The following is a 20,194-nucleotide window of genomic DNA, read 5'->3' on the forward strand; positions in this document are numbered from 1 at the left end:
ATATTTATTTTATGTGGTTAATTTAACACTATATTACTTATTATTAAGTTTAAAACTATATTACACAGAATTTATTACATTACATTAACATACAGTGTTATTTGTATAGCGTTAATTGCACTGCCTGCAGAGGCCCACACATGGAAAAGGAGGACATTTATTTTCCAGGACACAAGGTTTAAAAAAAGAGGACATATCCTGGAAAAAGAAGACGTCTGGACATCCTGGACTGGGGAGATGTGTGGGTGTGTGTGAAGAGATACCAACTGGCAGATACCAACTGTTGGGAACAGGCAGAGACCATGGTGGGGAGACTTCAGTGCATTGGCTAAACGCTGAGGCTCACCTCAGGGGTGCAAGACTTCTCTTTGATGATTAGATCTGGGACAGCGCAGTGGCCTTGTCAAGAGTTGAGACACCTCTCAAACCCCAACTTGTGACATGAGATCTACCTTCAGGTGCTTAGGAGGCAAGGGGTGGACAAGTGGAATAGCCATACTGCTAGGGTTCATCTTTCCTCCCCCTCCCCCCATCAGTATGTGCTGCTTCTGTGTCATTTTGGCCCTTCTTTCCTTCCAGTTAACTGGAAGAAGAACAGGCACTGAGAGTGGTATTGCTATAAATGACACTCCATTTCGTAAGGTGGATGGAGAGAACATGAGGCGGAGCTAGGAAGACTGAGGGGGGTCTCCTGAAAAGAGGGTGGACTTGACCAAAGCAGCCTCTTCAAAGCCACTGTGCTCACCCTTGGCCACTGTTCAGAGCAGGCAGGCTTGAGCGTCAAAACCAAATGGCGGTGGTAGCATGGCTTCTGCCCACCTGAAGTCAGGTTATGACAAACTCCAAGGCCCTTGAGATAGCAGAATAGCTTGGAAGGCCCTTGAGATAGAAGAAATTCTGCCTCCATGTGTGCTCTCCTCATAGAAAGTTAAATAAAGCAAATATCACAAAAAGCATCATAAGACATTGGCCTTTTATCAAAAGAAAGCTAAATCTTACTAATTCTGGTCCAGGAACTTGTCATGGCTCCAGGAGGTGGGAGCAGGTAACATTCTGTTTTCTCCCTGAATGACTAAAATAACCTTGCCACTTTCATTGGTCTGAGTGTCCTTCGAGCAACAGTCATTTCTGAGAGTTACGTTGCCATTCTACACACCCTCGGAGAAAGTCTTATCCTTCAGGCAATGAAGATGTTGTACAAGCCATTTCATTTTTAGATAACTCCGTAAAGTTATACGTGGGATCGAGAGCAAGTGCATTAATCTTCCCAGCGCTCCACAAATCTCAATGAAAAGAGGCATTTTATTTGTGGAGCACTGTAGAGATTAATGCACTCCCTGCAATCTCACACAGAACTTTTATGCAGTTATCAAAAACATGAGGGGGAATAAAGCCTGTACAGCATCTTCATTGCTTAAGGGCCACACAGGAGGAACAAGTTCTCCCCCGGTTCTAGGAAGAGAGGTTGTGAACATTCAAGCAGGGTGCTCAAAAAAGTGATAAGGTTAAGGAAATTTGCTTTCAGCCCCTTAAGTCCTTTGAAGGGGACTGGAGCTGTGCTGTGTTGAGCTCCAGTCCCCTCTGGAGGGCTTTCCAGGTCCCCCTAATGCCTTTTAAAGGCATATAAATATCACCAGGTTTTCGCCCGAAAACCAGAAGTAGCATTTTTTTCATACTACGGGGCCATTCTGAAGCCTGCAGAGGCTGTGAGGAGATGCACATGGCCTCTGCAGTCTTCAGAAAGCTCTCCAGTCCCCTTCAGAGGGTTCAGGTGAGCCAAGCCTGGCTCAATGTGGGTTCTACTCCACGGATAAACCGTAAAATCCATGGATAAACAGGCTCCACCTGTAAATGGAGATCTGTTCATAAAGGCCCAAGCCTTCAGAAGCAAGTTTGACCACCATTTGCATGACATTAAATCCCTGGCAACTCTAAGTAGGATTGCAAAAATGCCATCTGAAACCCAGTGTAAATACTACTGGACTGCATAGGTAGATGACGCTAATCAAAATTGGCCAATGCCCCAACGTATAGAGTTACGGAATACTGAAGTTAAGAAAATAAGAAGAGCCCCACTGGATCAGGCCAAAGGCCCATCTAGTCCAGCTTCCTGTATCTCACAGTGGCCCACCAAATGCCCCAGGGAGCACACAAGACAACAGGCAAAACCTGCGTCCTGGTGCCCTCCCCTGCATCAGGCAATCAGAGGCAGCTTGCCTCTAAAATCAAATTGAAAGAGATCTTGGAAGTCATCCAGTCCAAGTTCTGGAGCCCAAGCCATGCAGGCAACTAGAGCAATCCTGACACATGGCCATCCAGCCCCTGCCGACGCAAGCTTCATAACTTGCATATATTCCCAAAGAGTTTTTGGATCATGCAAGTGAAACTCAGAGTAGCTTTCAACAGAAATGGCAGCAACAGAAGATTTGTGAAAGCACAGCTTAACATGCACAGTATCTAGCATGGGTTTTCACTGCATCCAAAGGTTAAGAGGTAGAACTGATGATTCATACTGAACTGCTTTTACTGCCATTCTTGACCCAAATCTTAATGGGACACAAGCACATTGCTTAAGAACAGTGGTTCTGAATTGAGACTTGCCAAGAAAAGAAGGTTAAGAAAAAATAAATCCATCACTGTGAATTCCTTTTGTGCACAAGGTTGGAAGGAAGAGAGCCTGGGAATGTTCCAGTGAAGTTCTATTCACACAATGGGTGCACATCTTACTTATCAAATCCCATTGGGGTTTAAACTTTGCCCAAAGCCTGGAACCTCGTATTACATGCAATGTAGGGATGCTGCAAAAACTCACATTCCAGGTTACAGCAAATCATTTTCTACCTCTTACAGGAGGAAAGTTCCCATCAAACCTGATAAAATTGTGTTCAGACTTTCCCTGTTCTATGCATGAGTATAGTTTATGCATTGCTCTATTAATTCACTCACTGATTTGTTCCAAGCACTTCCTACCCTACCATTCTGTCTGAGGATTCCCAAGGCAGCTTCAAGGATTTAAGAAGTGGCATAGCTAGAGAGGGTGCAAAGCACCAAGTTTTGCAGGGAGCCTCCCTGAGACGTACAAGCGGCCCCTCCCCTTCAGAGCCATTCTGGGTTCCCACCACCCAGAACAGCTCCAGAGCAGAGGGGCTGCTTGCATGCCGCAGTAAGCTCCCTGCAGAACTTTGTGCTGTGCACCCCCTCTTTAGCTATGCCGCTGATTCCAAGGTTAAACTAAATCCAAACAACAATTTAAAACAAGCACAAATACCAACAGGCCAAACTGATTAAAACACAGTCAAAACATGGATCCGTGCAGGACAGAATGCTTGCCAGAATAAGGGCTTTGGTGTCTTCTGAAAAAGCAAAGGGTGAACCTTTCATGGTAACAATCCATAAATTAACAGCCCAATCCTATTCTTCAGCACCTGTGATGTCAAGGCTTTCATGCCTGGGGCTCACTATTCATAAAACCTAAACCATCCCTCCTTGGAGTTGAAGGGCAAAATCTCTCCCCAAAATCTAAGCCAGGGGGCCCTTGTTTTGCCAAGCCTTTCACGCGCATGACTTGAGTGTCCATGAATCAGCAAAAACACACACATTTTTGCAACTCCAAGTTGAGACACCTAACTCAAGTTCCCACCCCTGCTTTGGAGCAAGTCCCTTTGAACTAAATGGAACTTCCTTTTGAGAAGACACAGCTAGGATTGCACGAATCATTTCACAAATACTATTCACTCTTTCTTCTCAACCTAACCTGTGTCACAGGGCTGTGATCCTCTGAGCTCCTTGGAGGAAAGGCAGAGGAGAAACGCAAGCAAAATCAACAGTGTTTTCACACATTTCTTGAAAACGGTTTTGTTTCAAGTCTGCCAAGCAGGCTACTTTACATGAGCGTTTACAGCCTCTTTCCAAGAAGTTGACAAAAACATATCTAAGCCTAGAGGTCTTCAGCCGTGTTGCCTTGCTTGGTAATTAAGGAGTTTAACATATTTAACTCAGGCTTGGGTCACAGAAACTGACACTGTGGCAGTCATCGCTACGCTAATTTCAGCAGAAATGATTTAAAGGAGTTAAGACAACCAGTCTCAGAAGGAGCTATAAGTGACAAGCCAGCCCAATCCTCATTCCACAAGCACTTCTGAGTCCATTCCAATGAGATCGGAAGAGGGCTTTGTACAATTGATTGTACCAGCTGTCAGGAAAATGACAATCCTGGCCTCTTCAGCGAATGTGTACGGCTGTAGTTCAGTTTTTAAAACTGCAATTGGGCAGTCTATTGTTTTCAGAAGTTTGACAGGACATGGCGATGGCTATAAAGTGGCCAGGCATTTTTCCAAGGAAACATTTATGAGCATCTCGACAGCTTGATCAAAGTCACAGGAAGTCACGTTGTTTGTGGTTTCACATGGGTACACGGCGTTGGCCCGTTCCAAAACAAAACAAAACAAACACTCTACCAGTGTTTAGCAGAGGGCCTTTTTCACAAAGGATGCTTTGTAAGGAGCACTCCTGCAGAGGGTCTATCTAAAATGGAAAAGGTGGACACAAAAGGAATGTGTTGGCAACCTGTATGTACCATGGAGAAGCTTCAGCCCAATGGAGCTTTAGCATTGTGCCCTAAAGGACTGAAATGTTAGCTGCCAAACATAACACCTCTCTCTCTCTCTCTTTATATTTATATTTATACATTATAGTTGTTGTTTTTTTTGTTTTTGTTTTTTTTTTGGGGGGGGGGTTATCTGGCTTTGTAGCCCAAATGCTATATCTGCATTAAATAATGTATACAAACCGGTCACTGAACATCAGCAAAAATATAAATAGGATTACAGTGGAATAAATCTTGATAAATCTGTGCCAGGACTCTAACCACAATACTAAGAACAGGCTACAAATGTAACCCACTGACATTCTGGCTGTACAAAGGAAGACATTCCAATCTGAACCTTAATAGTCAGATAGGCTAAAGCTCTAGTTTGGTCACCTCTGCAAATGCAGATGAGAAGCAGGAATGAAATAAAATATTTTCTGTTCACCAGGAATTTGCTCCAAGTGTATTGACGGAGACACAAATTGCACCCAGTTAAAGTATATAGGAAGCATAAGGTCCTCTACTTACCCACAAGGGACATTTCTGGAACCGTTGCATAATACGGGCCGTTGGGAAATTCCGGTGCATTATCATTGATGTCTTGAACCTTAATAATGAATTCTGAAGGGGGTTCCAGAGGTTTGTTTGTATCCCTGTCGACTGCTTGGGCTGTTAACGTGTACTCAGCTTTCTCTTCCCGGTCAAGTCTTTTCATGGCATGAATGTCCCCAGTCTTGTCATTGATCACAAAGATGGTCCCAGCTCCATCACCTGACAAGATGTACTTGATCTTGCTGCTTCCAGGATCCAGGTCTGTGTGTAGCTGAAATGAGAAAGAAGCAATTTGGTGACAATTTCTATAGAACCGGCATAGAACTGGGATAGCTCAAAGACATCCTTTCCCAATATAAACCTGCACGGGCTCTACGATCATCAGATACTGATACCTTCTGAAGACAAGGGGAGGCAGCAAGTTGCAGGGCCTTCTTCTGTTGTGCCACCATGTCTTTGGAGCCAGCTACCAGAAAATCTGAAGACAGCCCTTCTCTAGATGGATTCCGGCAGGGTTTAATACCATTTTTATTCCACTTCTCATTTGAGGAGGGAGGAACTTCCTAGGGACCCCTTTTTAATTTGGCACCTATAGATCTTTGGTTGCTGTTTTTATACTATTTTTATATTAATTGCACGTGGCAGCTTTTTTTTTTTATGTCTTTTAACTGTACCACTATTGTTTAAACTGTTTCAATTGCTTTACCAATCCTAATGAGCCATAGCACCAGCTCTGAGCTCCAGCTCCGGCGCTAGTGTCGTAGATACCCTTGGAGGAAGGAGCGCCAGCACTGGGTCAGCACCGGAAGGATGCCACCTGGAGGAAAATAAGAGCTCCAGGCGGCAGTGTGGGCTTTGAAGGTGGGGGAAGGCGTTAGGGGGTGGGGGAGGATGGGGACAGGGGGAGAAACCGGCCCAGGAGGGGGGTGGGACCAGCGGAGACCTGTATGACCAGATTCCATCCTCTGTGTCAGGCTGATAAGTCCAACACACAGGTTCTCTCGTCTGCACCAGCAAAATAGCCTGCACAGATGTGAGAAGCCCCATTGTGGGGTCTGGGACTTTTCTGGAGGGACAGGAACAAAATTCCCTTTCCCCCAAGGAGACCTCTGGCAGCAGTCACCATTTTGGGATACAGCACCCGTGGGATACAGCAGTCACCATTTTGGCACCACTATGCAAGGAAAGCAACACTTCCTCTGGATGCAAGGAAGGTCAGAATTGGGTTGCCCATTTGGCTTTATTTAGTGGTTTTATTAGTGTATTTTAAATTATTTTTGGTTGCACACTGCATTGTGCAACCAAAAGCAGCATAAAAGCAGCATAAAAATTTTTTTTAACAACTAAAAACAATTCACCATCTCACAAGAACATTAATTGGGGAAGGGATTTTTTTGTCTTATCCACCAAGAGCCAAAGTGGGGGAAAAGGTGGACGATTGGTGGGAACAAAACAAGAAGTGTAATGAAGCTAGCAGGATACTCTTCTCCGGGTGGGAGCCATAGCATGAAGCTATGGAAGGCTACCTCTTCTCCCACCCAGAGAGCATTCTAAAACTAATTGGTGGCTTCTTTTTCTGGGGCCAGGTAGGAATATTTGGTGGTAGATTTTTCTTTTTCCTTTCCTCACAGCTGACAGGTTCAACATGGGACAGGTGGCTTCTTTTTCTGGGGCCAGGTAGGAATATTTGGTGGTAGATTTTTCTTTTTCCTTTCCTCACAGCTGACAGGTTCAACATGGGACAGGGATAAAGAGCAGAGCCTCCCCTGAAGCAAGCAGATTGGTCAAATAGGATTCCTTTATGGGGGGGGTGCACTTGAGCAGTTCTTGCTGAGTCAACCTCAAAACTTCTTGGGTCTGTAATCAGAACTTTCTGAACCCATTCAGGGATTGGCATGGGAAAAATGAGATTGCCAGAAGATTATCTCCAGACCTGAGTCAGGGTGGAAATACCCAAAAGCCCAAATAGACAATTGTGTATTGTTGCCTCCAAGGTGAACATTGGCGAAGTACTAGGACTCAATGCAGCGGATGGAGCCTGTTAATTTGCGAATTTTACATTCACGGATCTGGTTCAACGTGGGTTCCCTGAACCCACAATGGGCCATTGTGGAAGCAAGGAAGCTTCCTTCCGTAAATGGAAGTCTTGCCCTAATGAAGAGAATAAAAAGGAACATAAACTGTGGCAAAAGAAACGTAAGAAGGTGATAGGGGAGGCCAAGCGAGACTATGAGGAACGCATGGCCAGCAACATTAAGGGGAATAATAAAAGCTTCTTCAAATATGTTAGAAGCAGGAAACCCGCCAGAGAAGCGGTTGGCCCTCTGGATGGTGAGGGAGGGAAAGGGGAGATAAAAGGAGACTTAGAGATGGCAGAGAAATTAAATGAGTTCTTTGCATCTGTCTTCACGGCAGAAGACCTCGGGCAGATACCGCTGCCCGAACGGCCCCTCCTGACCGAGGAGTTAAGTCAGATAGAGGTTAAAAGAGAAGATGTTTCAGACCTCATTGATAAATTAAAAATCAATAAGTCACCGGGCCCTGATGGCATACACCCAAGGGTTATTAAGGAATTGAAGAATGAAGTTGCAGATCTCTTGACTAAGGTATGCAACTTGTCCCTCAAAACGGCCACGGTGCCAGAGGATTGGAGGATAGCAAATGTCACGCCTATTTTTAAAAAGGGAAAGAGGGGGGACCCGGGAAACTATAGGCCGGTCAGCCTAACATCCATACCGGGTAAGATGGTGGAATGCCTCATCAAAGATAGGATCTCAAAACACATAGACGAACAGGCCTTGCTGAGGGAGAGTCAGCATGGCTTCTGTAAGGGTAAGTCTTGCCTCACAAACCTTATAGAATTCTTTGAAAAGGTCAACAGGCATGTGGATGCGGGAGAACCCGTGGACATTATATATCTGGACTTTCAGAAGGCGTTTGACACGGTCCCTCACCAAAGGCTACTGAAAAAACTCCACAGTCAGGGAATTAGAGGACAGGTCCTCTCGTGGATTGAGAACTGGTTGGAGGCCAGGAAGCAGAGAGTGGGTGTCAATGGGCAATTTTCACAATGGAGAGAGGTGAAAAGCGGTGTGCCCCAAGGATCTGTCCTGGGACCGGTGCTTTTCAACCTCTTCATAAATGACCTGGAGACATGGTTGAGCAGTGAAGTGGCTAAGTTTGCAGACGACACCAAACTTTTCCGAGTGGTAAAGACCAGAAGTGATTGTGAGGAGCTCCAGAAGAATTTCTCCAGACTGGCAGAATGGGCAGCAAAATGGCAGATGCGCTTCAATGTCAGTAAGTGTAAAGTCATGCACATTGGGGCAAAAAATCAAAACTTTAGATATAGGCTGATGGGTTCTGAGCTGTCTGTGACAGATCAGGAGAAAGATCTTGGGGTGGTGGTGGACAGGTCGATGAAAGTGTCGACCCAATGTGCGGCGGCAGTGAAGAAGGCCAATTCTATGCTTGGGATCATTAGGAAGGGTATTGAGAACAAAACGGCTAGTATTATAATGCCGTTGTACAAATCTATGGTAAGGCCACACCTGGAGTATTGTGTCCAGTTCTGGTCGCCGCATCTCAAGAAAGACATAGTGGAAATGGAAAAGGTGCAAAAGAGAGCGACTAAGATGATTACGGGGCTGGGGCACCTTCCTTATGAGGAAAGGCTACGGTGTTTGGGCCTCTTCAGCCTAGAAAAGAGACGCTTGAGGGGGGACATGATTGAGACATACAAAATTATGCAGGGGATGGAAAGAGTGGATAGGGAGATGCTCTTTACACTCTCACATAACACCAGAACCAGGGGACATCCACTAAAATTGAGTGTTGGGCGGGTTAGGACAGACAAAAGAAAAGATTTCTTTACTCAGCGCGTGGTCGGTCTGTGGAACTCCTTGCCACAGGATGTGGTGCTGGCGTCTAGCCTAGATGCCTTTAAAAGGGGATTGGACAAGTTTCTGGAGGAAAAATCCATTATGGGGTACAAGCCATGATGTGTATGCGCAACCTCCTGATTTTAGAAATGGGTTAAGTCAGAATGCCAGATGCAAGGGAGGGCACCAGGATGAGGTCTCTTGTTATCTGGTGTGCTCCCTGGGGCATTTGGTGGGCCGCTGTGAGATACAGGAAGCTGGACTAGATGGGCCTATGGCCTGATCCAGTGGGGCTGTTCTTATGTTCTTATGTTCTTATGTTCATTCTCAGCCCCACCTGAACCCTCCTAAGGCAACTGGATTTGTGCTTTCTGAAGCCTAGAGTCCACGCATGTCCAGGCTTCCCCGGGCTGCAGAATGCCTTAAAAAGCACAAAAACATCACTTTCAGTTTCCCAAGGGAAATCGGAAGTCACTTTTTTCACCTCTGTGGGCCACTCTGAAGCCTGCAGAGGCCTCAGGCTGATGCGTGCTTCCTTTGTGGGTTTCTGAAAGCCCTCCAGAGGGGATGGGAGCACAGCTCTGGTCTCCTTTGGAGGGCTTAGGGGGCTGGAAATCGCAGATTTCCTTATCAGCGAATTTTGGTATCTGTGGGGGTCCAAGAATGGATCCCTGCAGATATTGATGCCCCCACCTGTATTTTAATCTGAATAAAACTGTGGCTGGGAGAATCCAAACCCCTTATTGGTGCAATTGGGGGTATTTGAGTAAATATTACACCTGATGCTCTGCTTTTGCACTCAGCTCTGCCACAAGTTTCAGTTCTCCCCTGCCACTGATCTTTTTGCTCAGACCCTACTATCCCTCGCTCAGTTTAAAAGCACAAAGAGCACATGTATTTGCATGCATGAAAATTAAAATGGGATGGAATCGTAGGTATAATTAGTCATTCCATTTTTATATACCAAGTGCTGCTTTACATAACTGCAAATGTAAATGTCTTCTGATGTATCATCACCCCAAATGAACACAAACACTGAATGCCTCTGAAATCATCTCAAAGAAGAGAAGAAACATGAGCAAATAATTTTATTTTGATCCATTAATTTGTTGGAGTGATTTGGATTTGTTTTGTGTGTATGTGTGTTTTAATTTTATTAAAATAATGTGATGGATATTTTAAGGAGGATTGGAGCACATTATGCAGCACTGTGATTGCACCCATTTTGCATAATTGACAGCCCTGGCAAATGCTGTTTTGGTTTGACTCAGTTGTTTAATTTAGGAATAATAGGGATGAATTGGATTTAAAAAGAAAAAAGAAAAAAAAAGCATGACTTCAGCACTCATTCTCAAAGGGCTATTTTGGAAAACAAGTGATTTGTAAAAACAAGCCAGCAAAAAAAAAAAAAAAAAAAAAAAAAGATGGAAAAGTTTTGTTCACAATCATTGTCACCTAAACATTATGCAGGGCTGTCCCCTTGGCTGGAATGATTAATAATTAGTATTGATTATATGAAGACTTTCCGTTAAGTCATTTCAGAGGCCCAAATTCTGTATTTTCAGCTTTGCACACTCTCTGCCTGTCCCAATTCAACTACAATCCCAGATTTTTCAGATCCCAGGAAAATGCCCTTCCCAGGAGGAGACTGACCTACTGACCCACAAACCATGTGGATCTGCTAGAACAAAGCACTTGCAGAGGAAATCAGGAATGGATTATTTTGTGGAGCTACAAGTTTCTTGATTCAGCCTTTATACTTAAAATCCAAGTGCATCGTAAAGTGGTAGAGCATGTGCTCTGCACAGAGATGGTCCAGCTCCAGGTGTCTCCAGGGAGAGCACCCAGAAGCATCTTTACCAGCCTTGATAATACTGAACTAGATCAACCAGTGGGGCCTTCATTGGTATATTGGGAAGCTTTGCATTCTTTCTGGAATATTGACCAAAGACCACAGCTGCGATACAAGGACATCTGTAAGAGGGATCTGAGGGCCTTAGGAGTGGACCTCAACAGGTGGGAAACCCTGGCATCTGAGCGGCCCGCTTGGAGGCAGGCTGTGCAGCATGGCCTTTCCCAGTTTGAAGAGACACTTGGCCAACAGACTGAGGCAAAGAGGCAAAGAAGGAAGGCCCATAGCCAGGGAGACATTACAGGGACAGACTGCACTTGCTCCCAGTGTGGAAGGGATTGTCACTCCCAAATCGGCCTTTTCAGCCACACTAGACGCTGCTCCAGAACCACCATTCAGAGCGCGATACCAGAGTCTTTCGAGACTGAAGGTTGCCAACTACTACTATGCTATGCACATCAATGCACATGGTAAGTTTTCCTGTGTAGGAACTTGACATGACACACCCCATTGTCATGCCCCCTTTGAGGCTATAGCAAAAAGAAACACAAACACAAGAACCATCAATGTCTTACTTGGAACATTCCCTTCTCTTGCCACTTCTTTTGACTTTGATGCTTATAGCAATATCTATAGAACACTTAGGGAAAAAAATGCACAAAGCAGTTTACGTATGAAAATAAAGATGTATTCTAGCTAATTTCATTCTAAATTCTTGGAGTAGGTCACAATAGTTTACACACTGAAGTATAATATTGGGGGGGGGGGGAATAGATATTTAAAAAATATCCCTAGTATAACAGATTAGGCTGTAAACCCATTCACACTTGTGTGAGAATCAGTTCAGGTGAACTTCCTGGCTCTTTTTTCTGAATAGAGTAGATATGTATAGGACTGCACAGCTTGGACTCTCCCCCCTCCAAGCTAACAAGATAAATTTACTGAGCCCTATGGAAAGCAAAACAGCCACATGTGTGTATTTACTCATGAGTAGGCAGATGTGCCTTGGCTCCTATCAAAGGCCAGGTGAAGGGGAACACAAGGCCACCAGAATGATCCTGATCCAATGAATGTGTAGATAAAAAATGCTCCAGAAGGAGCCGCCCCCCAAAGTAAAAAGGATACTGGGATTGCATGGAAGGAAAATCACAGCACATTACTTTCAGTTCCATTACCCTGAGACATAGGTAATTTCCAGACCAGTGTTAATGCCAAGTCAACCCCAGTCATGGTGCATTGGGCCCTTGAACCTTCGGCTTAACCAGAGGTGGGTGATGGCTCCTCCCATGGTCCTGATCTGTGAACTGAGCCTATGCTTTGAGGAGGTGATGGAGAGAAGAGCCACAGTGGCAGCTTCTCTTCATCACCTCCTCAAAGGATAGGTTCCAGTACCATTAGTCAATGGGGATGAATTTCCTTGGCAGGACAGCAACTTCTCCTCCCCACTGGCCAATGGGGGTGTCTTCAAGAGGCTTTAAAACAATAACATGGTCTTCTGAGGGATGTTCTCCATTTGTAGGCTCAATGGCAATGCAAATTTCTTGAATAGTTTTCACCATCTGTACAAGGGGGTAGGTAAGAGTTGGGTTCATTTGGTTGAGGACGTCTTATTGGTATGGACCTTCAGATACTGACCAAGCTAGCCTACCCCCTACTGTCACTCCAGGTCAGACTTCCAGTTGCTGAGACCAATTCAGCAGCCATATTACAAACCTTGTTACAAAACAGCTTAATACCCTTTCTCCACCACTCAAAAAAAAAAATAAATCACCTTCAGAATCAACTCTAGACCTCTGGCAATGGTTAAGAACATAAGAACAGCCCCACTGGATCAGGCCATAGGCCCATCTAGTTCAGCTTCCTGCATCTCACAGCGGCCCACCAAATGCCCCAGGGAGCACACCAGATTGTATATTGTATTGGCAACCTTCAGTCTCGAAAGACTATGGTATCGCGCTCTGAAAGGTAGTTCTGGCACAGCGTCTAGTGTGGCTGAAAAGGCCAATCCGGGAGTGACAATCCCTTCCACACCGGGAGCAAGTGCAGTCTGTCCCTGGTCTGTCTCCCTGGCTATGGGCCTTCCTTCTTTGCCTCTTAGCCTCAGACTGTTGGCAAAGTGTCTCTTCAAACTGGGAAAGGCCATGCTTTCCCATATATATATCATGCACACCAGATATATATATATATATATATATATATATATATATATATATATATATATATATATATATATATATATATATATATATCAACGATGGTTGATCATCGTTAAACCCCCGGGGTTCAGTCCTGATCAATGAACCTGATATAAATGTAAATTTTGTATGTATTAGGCTGCCACAAATCTTATTTATTATTCTGCAATAATGAATGCATCACTTGGGAAAAAAAAGTCGCCATCACGCTTTAGCTGATATTTATAGTTTCCAAGCGAGAAATATCAGCAGCACAGATAATTACAATCTAGCAATGTGGAAGAATCATTCTGTAAACAAATATGTACAAAGGGTCATACGGTTCCATGAGCAAAACATGAGCAAAGCCTGCCTGAAAGTAAGCTTCTGGATAAACTGTAATCCTTTCGGTGAAGTTATTTTAGGATGTAATGATGATAATGATACAGGTATTTATATACCACCTTTCTTGGTCGTCAGATTTCTCCTCTGACTTTAATTCAAGGTGGTTTACATAGGCAGACTATACCTAATCCCTATAGGGATTTTTACAATTGAAGAAGGTTCTGTCTTTCAAGAACCACAACATTTCAGATGGATCTTTTATGATCTGGTATCACATTCTGGCCTCCATTTTCCTCCCACACAGGCTGACAGCGGCCAAAGAGCAGGTGGAATAACTCAGCAAAACTTGGCTAGGCTTGTCAGCTGCTTCAAGGTCTCGCCGTTCACAGTGCTGGTGGCCTCAAACTGGCGACCTTCGGATGTTATCTTCAGGCAAACGGAGGCTCTACCCTCTAGACCAGACCTCCTGCCCAGGATGGACCAGACCTCCTAGACCAGGATGTAAGGAAGTATTTTCAAGCAACTAGATCAGAGATTGACGGAGGGATCCAATAGTAATCTCAAGACACTCCTTAACTGCCCAACCCACCCCCATCATATATCAATGGTTTGAGAAGGTGGTTAGGAAACCGAGCTATGAATCACAACTTCACATCTCACCTCTGCCAGAAACTTACTTATAGGCCTTAGGAAAGCCACCCACTCAGCTTCGGTCATCTCCATCTGCAAGGTACACAGGGCCGTCCCAAAACCTCCTTACCCCTGAAGAAGCATCTTAAATTTTGCCCCCTTACCTGGTGACGTGCCAGCCTATGCTCCTCCAACACTACAGAGTAGTGGTTTTCAACCAGTGCGCCATGACACATTGGTGTCCCACAAATGATCCGTAGGTGTGCACAGGAGTTTGGGGAGGATCATTTATTAGTAGGTCCATTGGGGGAAGTCAGCCCCCCCCATCTGCAGCGTGCCTTGTCAACTGTCAAAGAACTGATGGTGTGCCATGACAATTTTAGCACCTTGTCAGCATTCTGTGAGATGGAAAAGGTTGAAAGTAGCTGCTCTAGCCCAAGACTGGACTTTCCTTCACACTTCTACGCCTCTTCCAGTTCAGGGAGCGAGAAGGGTAGGAGCACTGGAGGAAGACGCTCCCCACACACCAATTTGCTGCATGGGGTAACCGCTTCAGTTGGCCTTATGGATGGGCCCACCTTGAAGGTACACTTCCTGTAACAGTCCAAAACATGCACCTATATTGATGACATGCACACGTCACTATTTGGGACCCCGAACTACACTCGAGTGAGTATATATTCTGTAACCCCTCTATTCATCTGTTTCTAATGCAACAAGAAAGGGATGACCCAGCCAATGATCAGGAAAGAAAAAGACGAGCCCATTAACACCAGATTCTTGAATATTTTTAATTAATGCAGCATGAAATGGTTCTTTCCCTTTCTTTCTTAATTTGAGTTCAGGAAAGAATAATTTGTTCATCTACGTATAATAACAAAGGAATTATCCAGCTCCTTGTTCATTCAAGGCACATCACACAATCTGCATTAAAGTTGAGTGTTTTGTTTGTTTTTTAAAAACACCTGTTTCGAGATCTCTAAAGACAGGCGACCCGCTGCTTCCATTTCTGCAACTAAGTGATTTTATCTCATCTCATGTTATTTTTATGTTGGGTGGCTACGGGGATCGTTTATGAATCACCGGCTCCCTTCACCTCCTTCCCAACTTTTTTTATTATGTAATACACATGTGCTCACACACATTTCATATTCTATATATAATCCCAGTATTCGGCAGCTCGGTAGGGGAATCCTCTCGGGAAGTGTCTCATTTCAGAGCCAGATCGCATTTAACAAATCCAGAGACACCACACTTTCATTTCTGGATTCTTTCCCAACTATGTCTGTATTGGAAGACGCCCGAGCTCATTTCTAAATATTGAAAGTTGTCAGTGTCTTTTGCATTCGTTTACATACATCACTGCTTCCAGTAATTGTAACACCTTCCCCATGCTGTGAGCTTTTCCTCCCCTATCCTTTTTTATTTGTTCTGTGTGACTTCTGGTTCTGCTGTTAGCATCCTTCAGTCTCGGAAGACTATGGTGTCACGCTCTGAATGGTGGTTCTGGAACAGTGTCCTCTCCAGTGCGCAAAGCCTGGGTTAAGTAGATATGGAGGATAGACTGTTTCCCATGCAGCAAATCCCCCCTCTCCACGCCGCTGAAATGGTCCAATGGAAAGGCAGAGGCCAATACGGTAGGTTCCAGTGGCGTCGCAGGAGTTGCCAGAACGTGACTGTGTTCAGCCATGAACTGCCTCAGGGACTCCGGCTCCGGATTTTGCCTCGAGGTTGACTCCTGAAGCCTTTTCCATAACTGGATGTAGCCACAAGGCAGTGGAGGTTTGGGATCAGAGCTTTCCTTCTCTCAGATGAGCTGTCTTCCCAGGCTAACGAGTCTCATCTACCCGATGGCTGTTTAGTCGCCTCTTACGACAAGTACAGCCAAACTGACCATTTGGCATAGGAAATGCATCTTCATACCACTGGTGGCTTCTGACACCTGCAAGCTGATGGATGGACTCATCAATGACCCACCGTTGAAATGATCATTTACCCAGTATAAGCATTCAAGGGGAACAGCCTTCCAAATTATTCTCAAGGAAGAATTTCTTCTGGATTCTCAGCTTCCATTCAATATGAGTTCTTGTTTCCTTCAAGGACCTGCCAGTCCTTTTAACAACATGGACATGTAAACCCTTGAGAGTATGGCTAGATGCATAGCGAAAAAAATGGCACAACTGGGCACAATCGTGCGTCTTGGCACATAGCCTACCCATTGGTTGCACTGGGAGACCACAGAACTCACACCATCTGCCACAAGCAGTGAGTCAGAGGCTGCAATCCCCCCCCCTTTCCTAAGAATAAGTCCCATGGAACAAATGGGAGCTTACTTCTGAGTAGACATGCAAAGAATTGCACTGAGAACCTTTTAATTTCAGCATGTAAGCAGAGATGCTGTTGAAGTTCACCAGACTCCAGTGTAAAAGAGCATAATAATAATAATAATAATAATAATAATAATAATAATAATAATAATACAAGTATTTATATACCGCCTTTCTTGGTTTTTATTCAAGACTTTATTCAAGGCGGTTTACATAGGCAGGCTAATTTAAATCCCCGTAGGAATTTTTACAGTTGAAAGAAGGCTCTGTCTTTCAAGAACCACTACATTCAGGTGTTTCATTCCGATCTGGCTTCACATTCTGGCCTCCATCCTCCCACGCTCAGAGCAGATGGAACTGCTCGGCTTCAGCTTGTCAGCTGCTTCAAGGTCGCACGGTGCTGGTGGCCTCGAACTGGCGACCTTGTGGATGTTATCTTCAGGCAGATGGAGGCTCTACCCTCTAGACCAGACCTCCTACCCCTCTGGACCAGACCTCCTACCCCTTGACTCTTGAGCTTCTGGGGTCAAAAGCAAACCTCCCCCCCCCAGAGGACCATCATATCCTAAAGGGTTCCCTTCAGCAGCGCTTTCTTTCTGTCTGACTGCAAGTACCACTTTTCCAAGGATCCACCTTTGAGCATCCACTTTGGCATGTCCCATTGCTAACACCAGAAATGGGCACCGTGGACAGGAGTGGGAGAGTTGCTTGACAGCAGTGTTTCTCTACCAGTTGTATGGGTACCACCAATCGTACTTGAGGTGGTGTCTGGTGGTACTCACGGGCCCCCTGTACCCCCGCCACCCAACAGCGAGACCAGGAATGCCAAACAACAAACAGTGGTATGAGGCTCAGATCAGTGGGCAGAGATCCAAAGCATGCTTTTCTGCACTCAGAAAATCCCTTCCATTCACCCTGAGTCCCTTACTGATGTTTGTCACATCACACCTGGCCTCCCATCTCAGGAGTAACTGGTGATGATGCCATCACCAGTGGTACTTTGGATCCGTGTATCATGTGAAGTGGAACAGTGGAGGACAAACGTTGAAAAACACTAGTCTACAGTAATTCTTGCAGCAGGGAAGAAGCATTTTTGGCTCCTTCTGCCTCCTCACCTCCCCCAAACTCTGCCTGTTTGTATGTGCCATACAGATAGCTACAGATAGTCCCTTTTTGCCCATTGGTGATCACTGTCCCAAGCATCTCCACTTCCAACCAGGTTGAGCTAGCACCAAGCCAGCAAAGTCACGTGCCAGCTACCATACCATGACGTACCTTGGCAACCTTCAGTCTCGAAAGACTCTGGTATCGCGCTCTGAAAGGTGGTTCTGGAACAGCGTCTAGTGTGGCTGAAAAGGCCGATTCGGGAGTGACAATCCCTTCCACACTGGGAGCAAGTGCAGTCTGTCCCTGGTCTGTCTCCCTGGCTATGGGCCTTCCTTCTCTGCCTCTTTGCCTCAGACTGTACCACTACTTGATAAACACGATCCTAGGGAACGGAGTTCACCCACTAACGCTAGTTAGACAGAAAGGCACTGTTTAAGTGCTAGATTTAACAGAGGGAGAACAACAGCCCCCTACTCATCCCATCATAGCATCTTTTCCTGAAGCTGCTTTGCTGGGTCTCTTCTGCATCTCTTGGTTTTCAAGACAATAAGCACTCTGGGGCAGGAAACTAATTCCTCATTTATCTTACTAAGTGAAGAATTTTATTACCTTATTTTCACATTTTTACACCGCCCCAAGGAGCTCAGGGTGTTGCATATAGTTCGGCCCCTCCTTTTGTCCTCACAACAACCCTGTGATGTAGTCGAGGCTGAGAGATGGAGACTGGCCCAAGGTCACTTGGGAAGCAAGAATTTGAACCTGGATCCTCTACGTCTAAGTCCAACTCCCAAATCACTACATCACCAGGGGTGTCAAACAAAGTGCTTCTTTCTGGCCATCAGCTGCTTAATGATGTCACTTCCTGCTTAATGATGTCACTTCAAGCCCTCAGCAGGCCCCATGAATGCTATTCAGCCCACTGAATGAGTCTGACACCCCTGCACGACACCGTCCTGAACTTATGAACCTTTTGCTCAAAAGGCACCATAACCACCATTACCATCCTCGTTTTCCTAGGGATGACTTTGCAATGTATTCCCTGAAGAAGTTATGGAGGAGTTTTCCCAATGCCTTACTAATAATAATAATCCATGCCTTACCTGGATCCTCTGCTACCATTGCAGTGAAATACTGTAAAAAGACACACACACACACACACACACACACACACACATACCCCAAAAAGGAGAGATTTACAAAATAAATGGGACTGAAAGCAATAGGTTCTGAAGTGGACATACACAGCACTGAAAGAATAGGATCAAAAATGAGCAAGTGGAATGACTGAAAATGATGGACTTCCTTCACTGGAGTAATGATACAATTTTCTGTCCCTGCAAACTCCGAGGATTCAAAAGCATTTGTCTCAGTCTTGCAAATCGCCTGAATGCAGAGAGGGGCTCAGATTGAAGCCAGTCAAATAGCCTTTGACAGACTATGACACTTGACCATCTGAGCCTCGTCTGCTTCCTGATGAGGTGTAACAGCCCATGCCTACGCAGGTTGATTCCAAAGTAAGCCCCACTGAGTTCAGCTGGACTTACTCCCTGGTAAATGCAGGTTTAGGCTGCAGACTAAGTCATTCTACTTTCATGAAATCTTCATCCAAATGTCTCCATGGGAGTTCCGGATTACTGTTTCTGAAGTGGGACATTAAGGAGATTCCACGTTGATCAGGTTCCCCTCTCCACCCACTGAATTTTGTGTATAGCCCCCTGTAGTTTGCTTTCAGTGCTATGTATCTTCCCTTAGTTCCCCCCCCCCCTTGCAAATGAGACTCCAGCAAGGCTGCCAAATCTAGTGGCACAGCTAGACGGGGTGCAAAGCACTAAGTTTAGTAGGGAGTCTTACTGCAACATGCAAGCAGTTCCTCCCCTTCAGACCCATTTCGGGCTGGGGGAGCAAAATGGAAGTGTTCACCTCTTCTCTAGGTCTTCTCTGGCATTCAACTCCATTTTGCGCCCCCTACCCGAAATGGTTCCAAAGGGAAGGGGCTGCTTTTGGTGAGGCTCCCTGCAAAACTTAGTGCTTTGCACCCCTTCTAGCTACACCACTGTGCAGATCTCAAGTTTTCAGCCCAAGATGCATGTGCTGGAAGGCTTGAGACATAGGTTTTGGAGATTCAGTTCTTCTGCCTCCCACTCCCCTTCCTCATAAAATATAATGTGCATTGGCACATCACTCTACCTTCTTCCACTGGCTTGGCAGTGAGGAGGAGGAGGAGAAGGAACTGGAGTGATGAGGCAGCAGAACTTCTGCAGCAATGTAACCAGCTGAAACAATAATTATTTTAACACATTGCACTAAAAAGCAATTCACTCATTCTGAAAAAAAAAAAAGATGCTTGCAACTGGAGAAACTCATCTGAAAAACAAAATTGGGATCTTGGTGCAATCATGCACATCACCACATCCAGATTTCTCTTCTGTTCTTTACTTTGCAATCTTGTCAAAAGATGCAAGCACACTGAAGAAACGGGGAAATTGTGGCAAACTGCCAACTGTGGAATTAATTTTAGACATTCTTGTAGTTCAACTAGAAGGAATGAAAACACAAGGCAGAGCAAGTCCTTGGAACAATCCAGGAAAGGAATGGAGTCAATTCACTGATCCTTACCATGTGTGCCTAGCAGGGCCATTCAGATGACCATGAATGTGCAGAATCCCATTATCCCCAGGAGTGAGGTGAAGTTTCATGGATGAGAACAGAGGAATCATTTCCATAGGCAACACAGAAAG

General features: G+C 45.1%; 1 protein-coding gene across 2 annotated transcripts in view; it reads right to left on the reverse strand.

Moving 5' to 3' along the window:
• CDH8 (cadherin 8) overlaps positions 1–20,194 on the reverse strand; it is a 276,615-nt gene that overhangs the window by 188,672 nt on the left and 67,749 nt on the right. For both annotated transcript variants that reach the window (XM_066637710.1, XM_066637709.1), the window contains exon 2: positions 5,117–5,411. In XM_066637710.1, the coding sequence (XP_066493807.1) occupies positions 5,117–5,411 (295 nt within the window). The remainder of the gene's footprint in view (positions 1–5,116; positions 5,412–20,194) is intronic.

The sequence above is a fragment of the Tiliqua scincoides genome, chromosome 9 (assembly GCF_035046505.1).
Source record: "Tiliqua scincoides isolate rTilSci1 chromosome 9, rTilSci1.hap2, whole genome shotgun sequence".
Lineage (NCBI taxonomy): Eukaryota > Metazoa > Chordata > Lepidosauria > Squamata > Scincidae > Tiliqua > Tiliqua scincoides.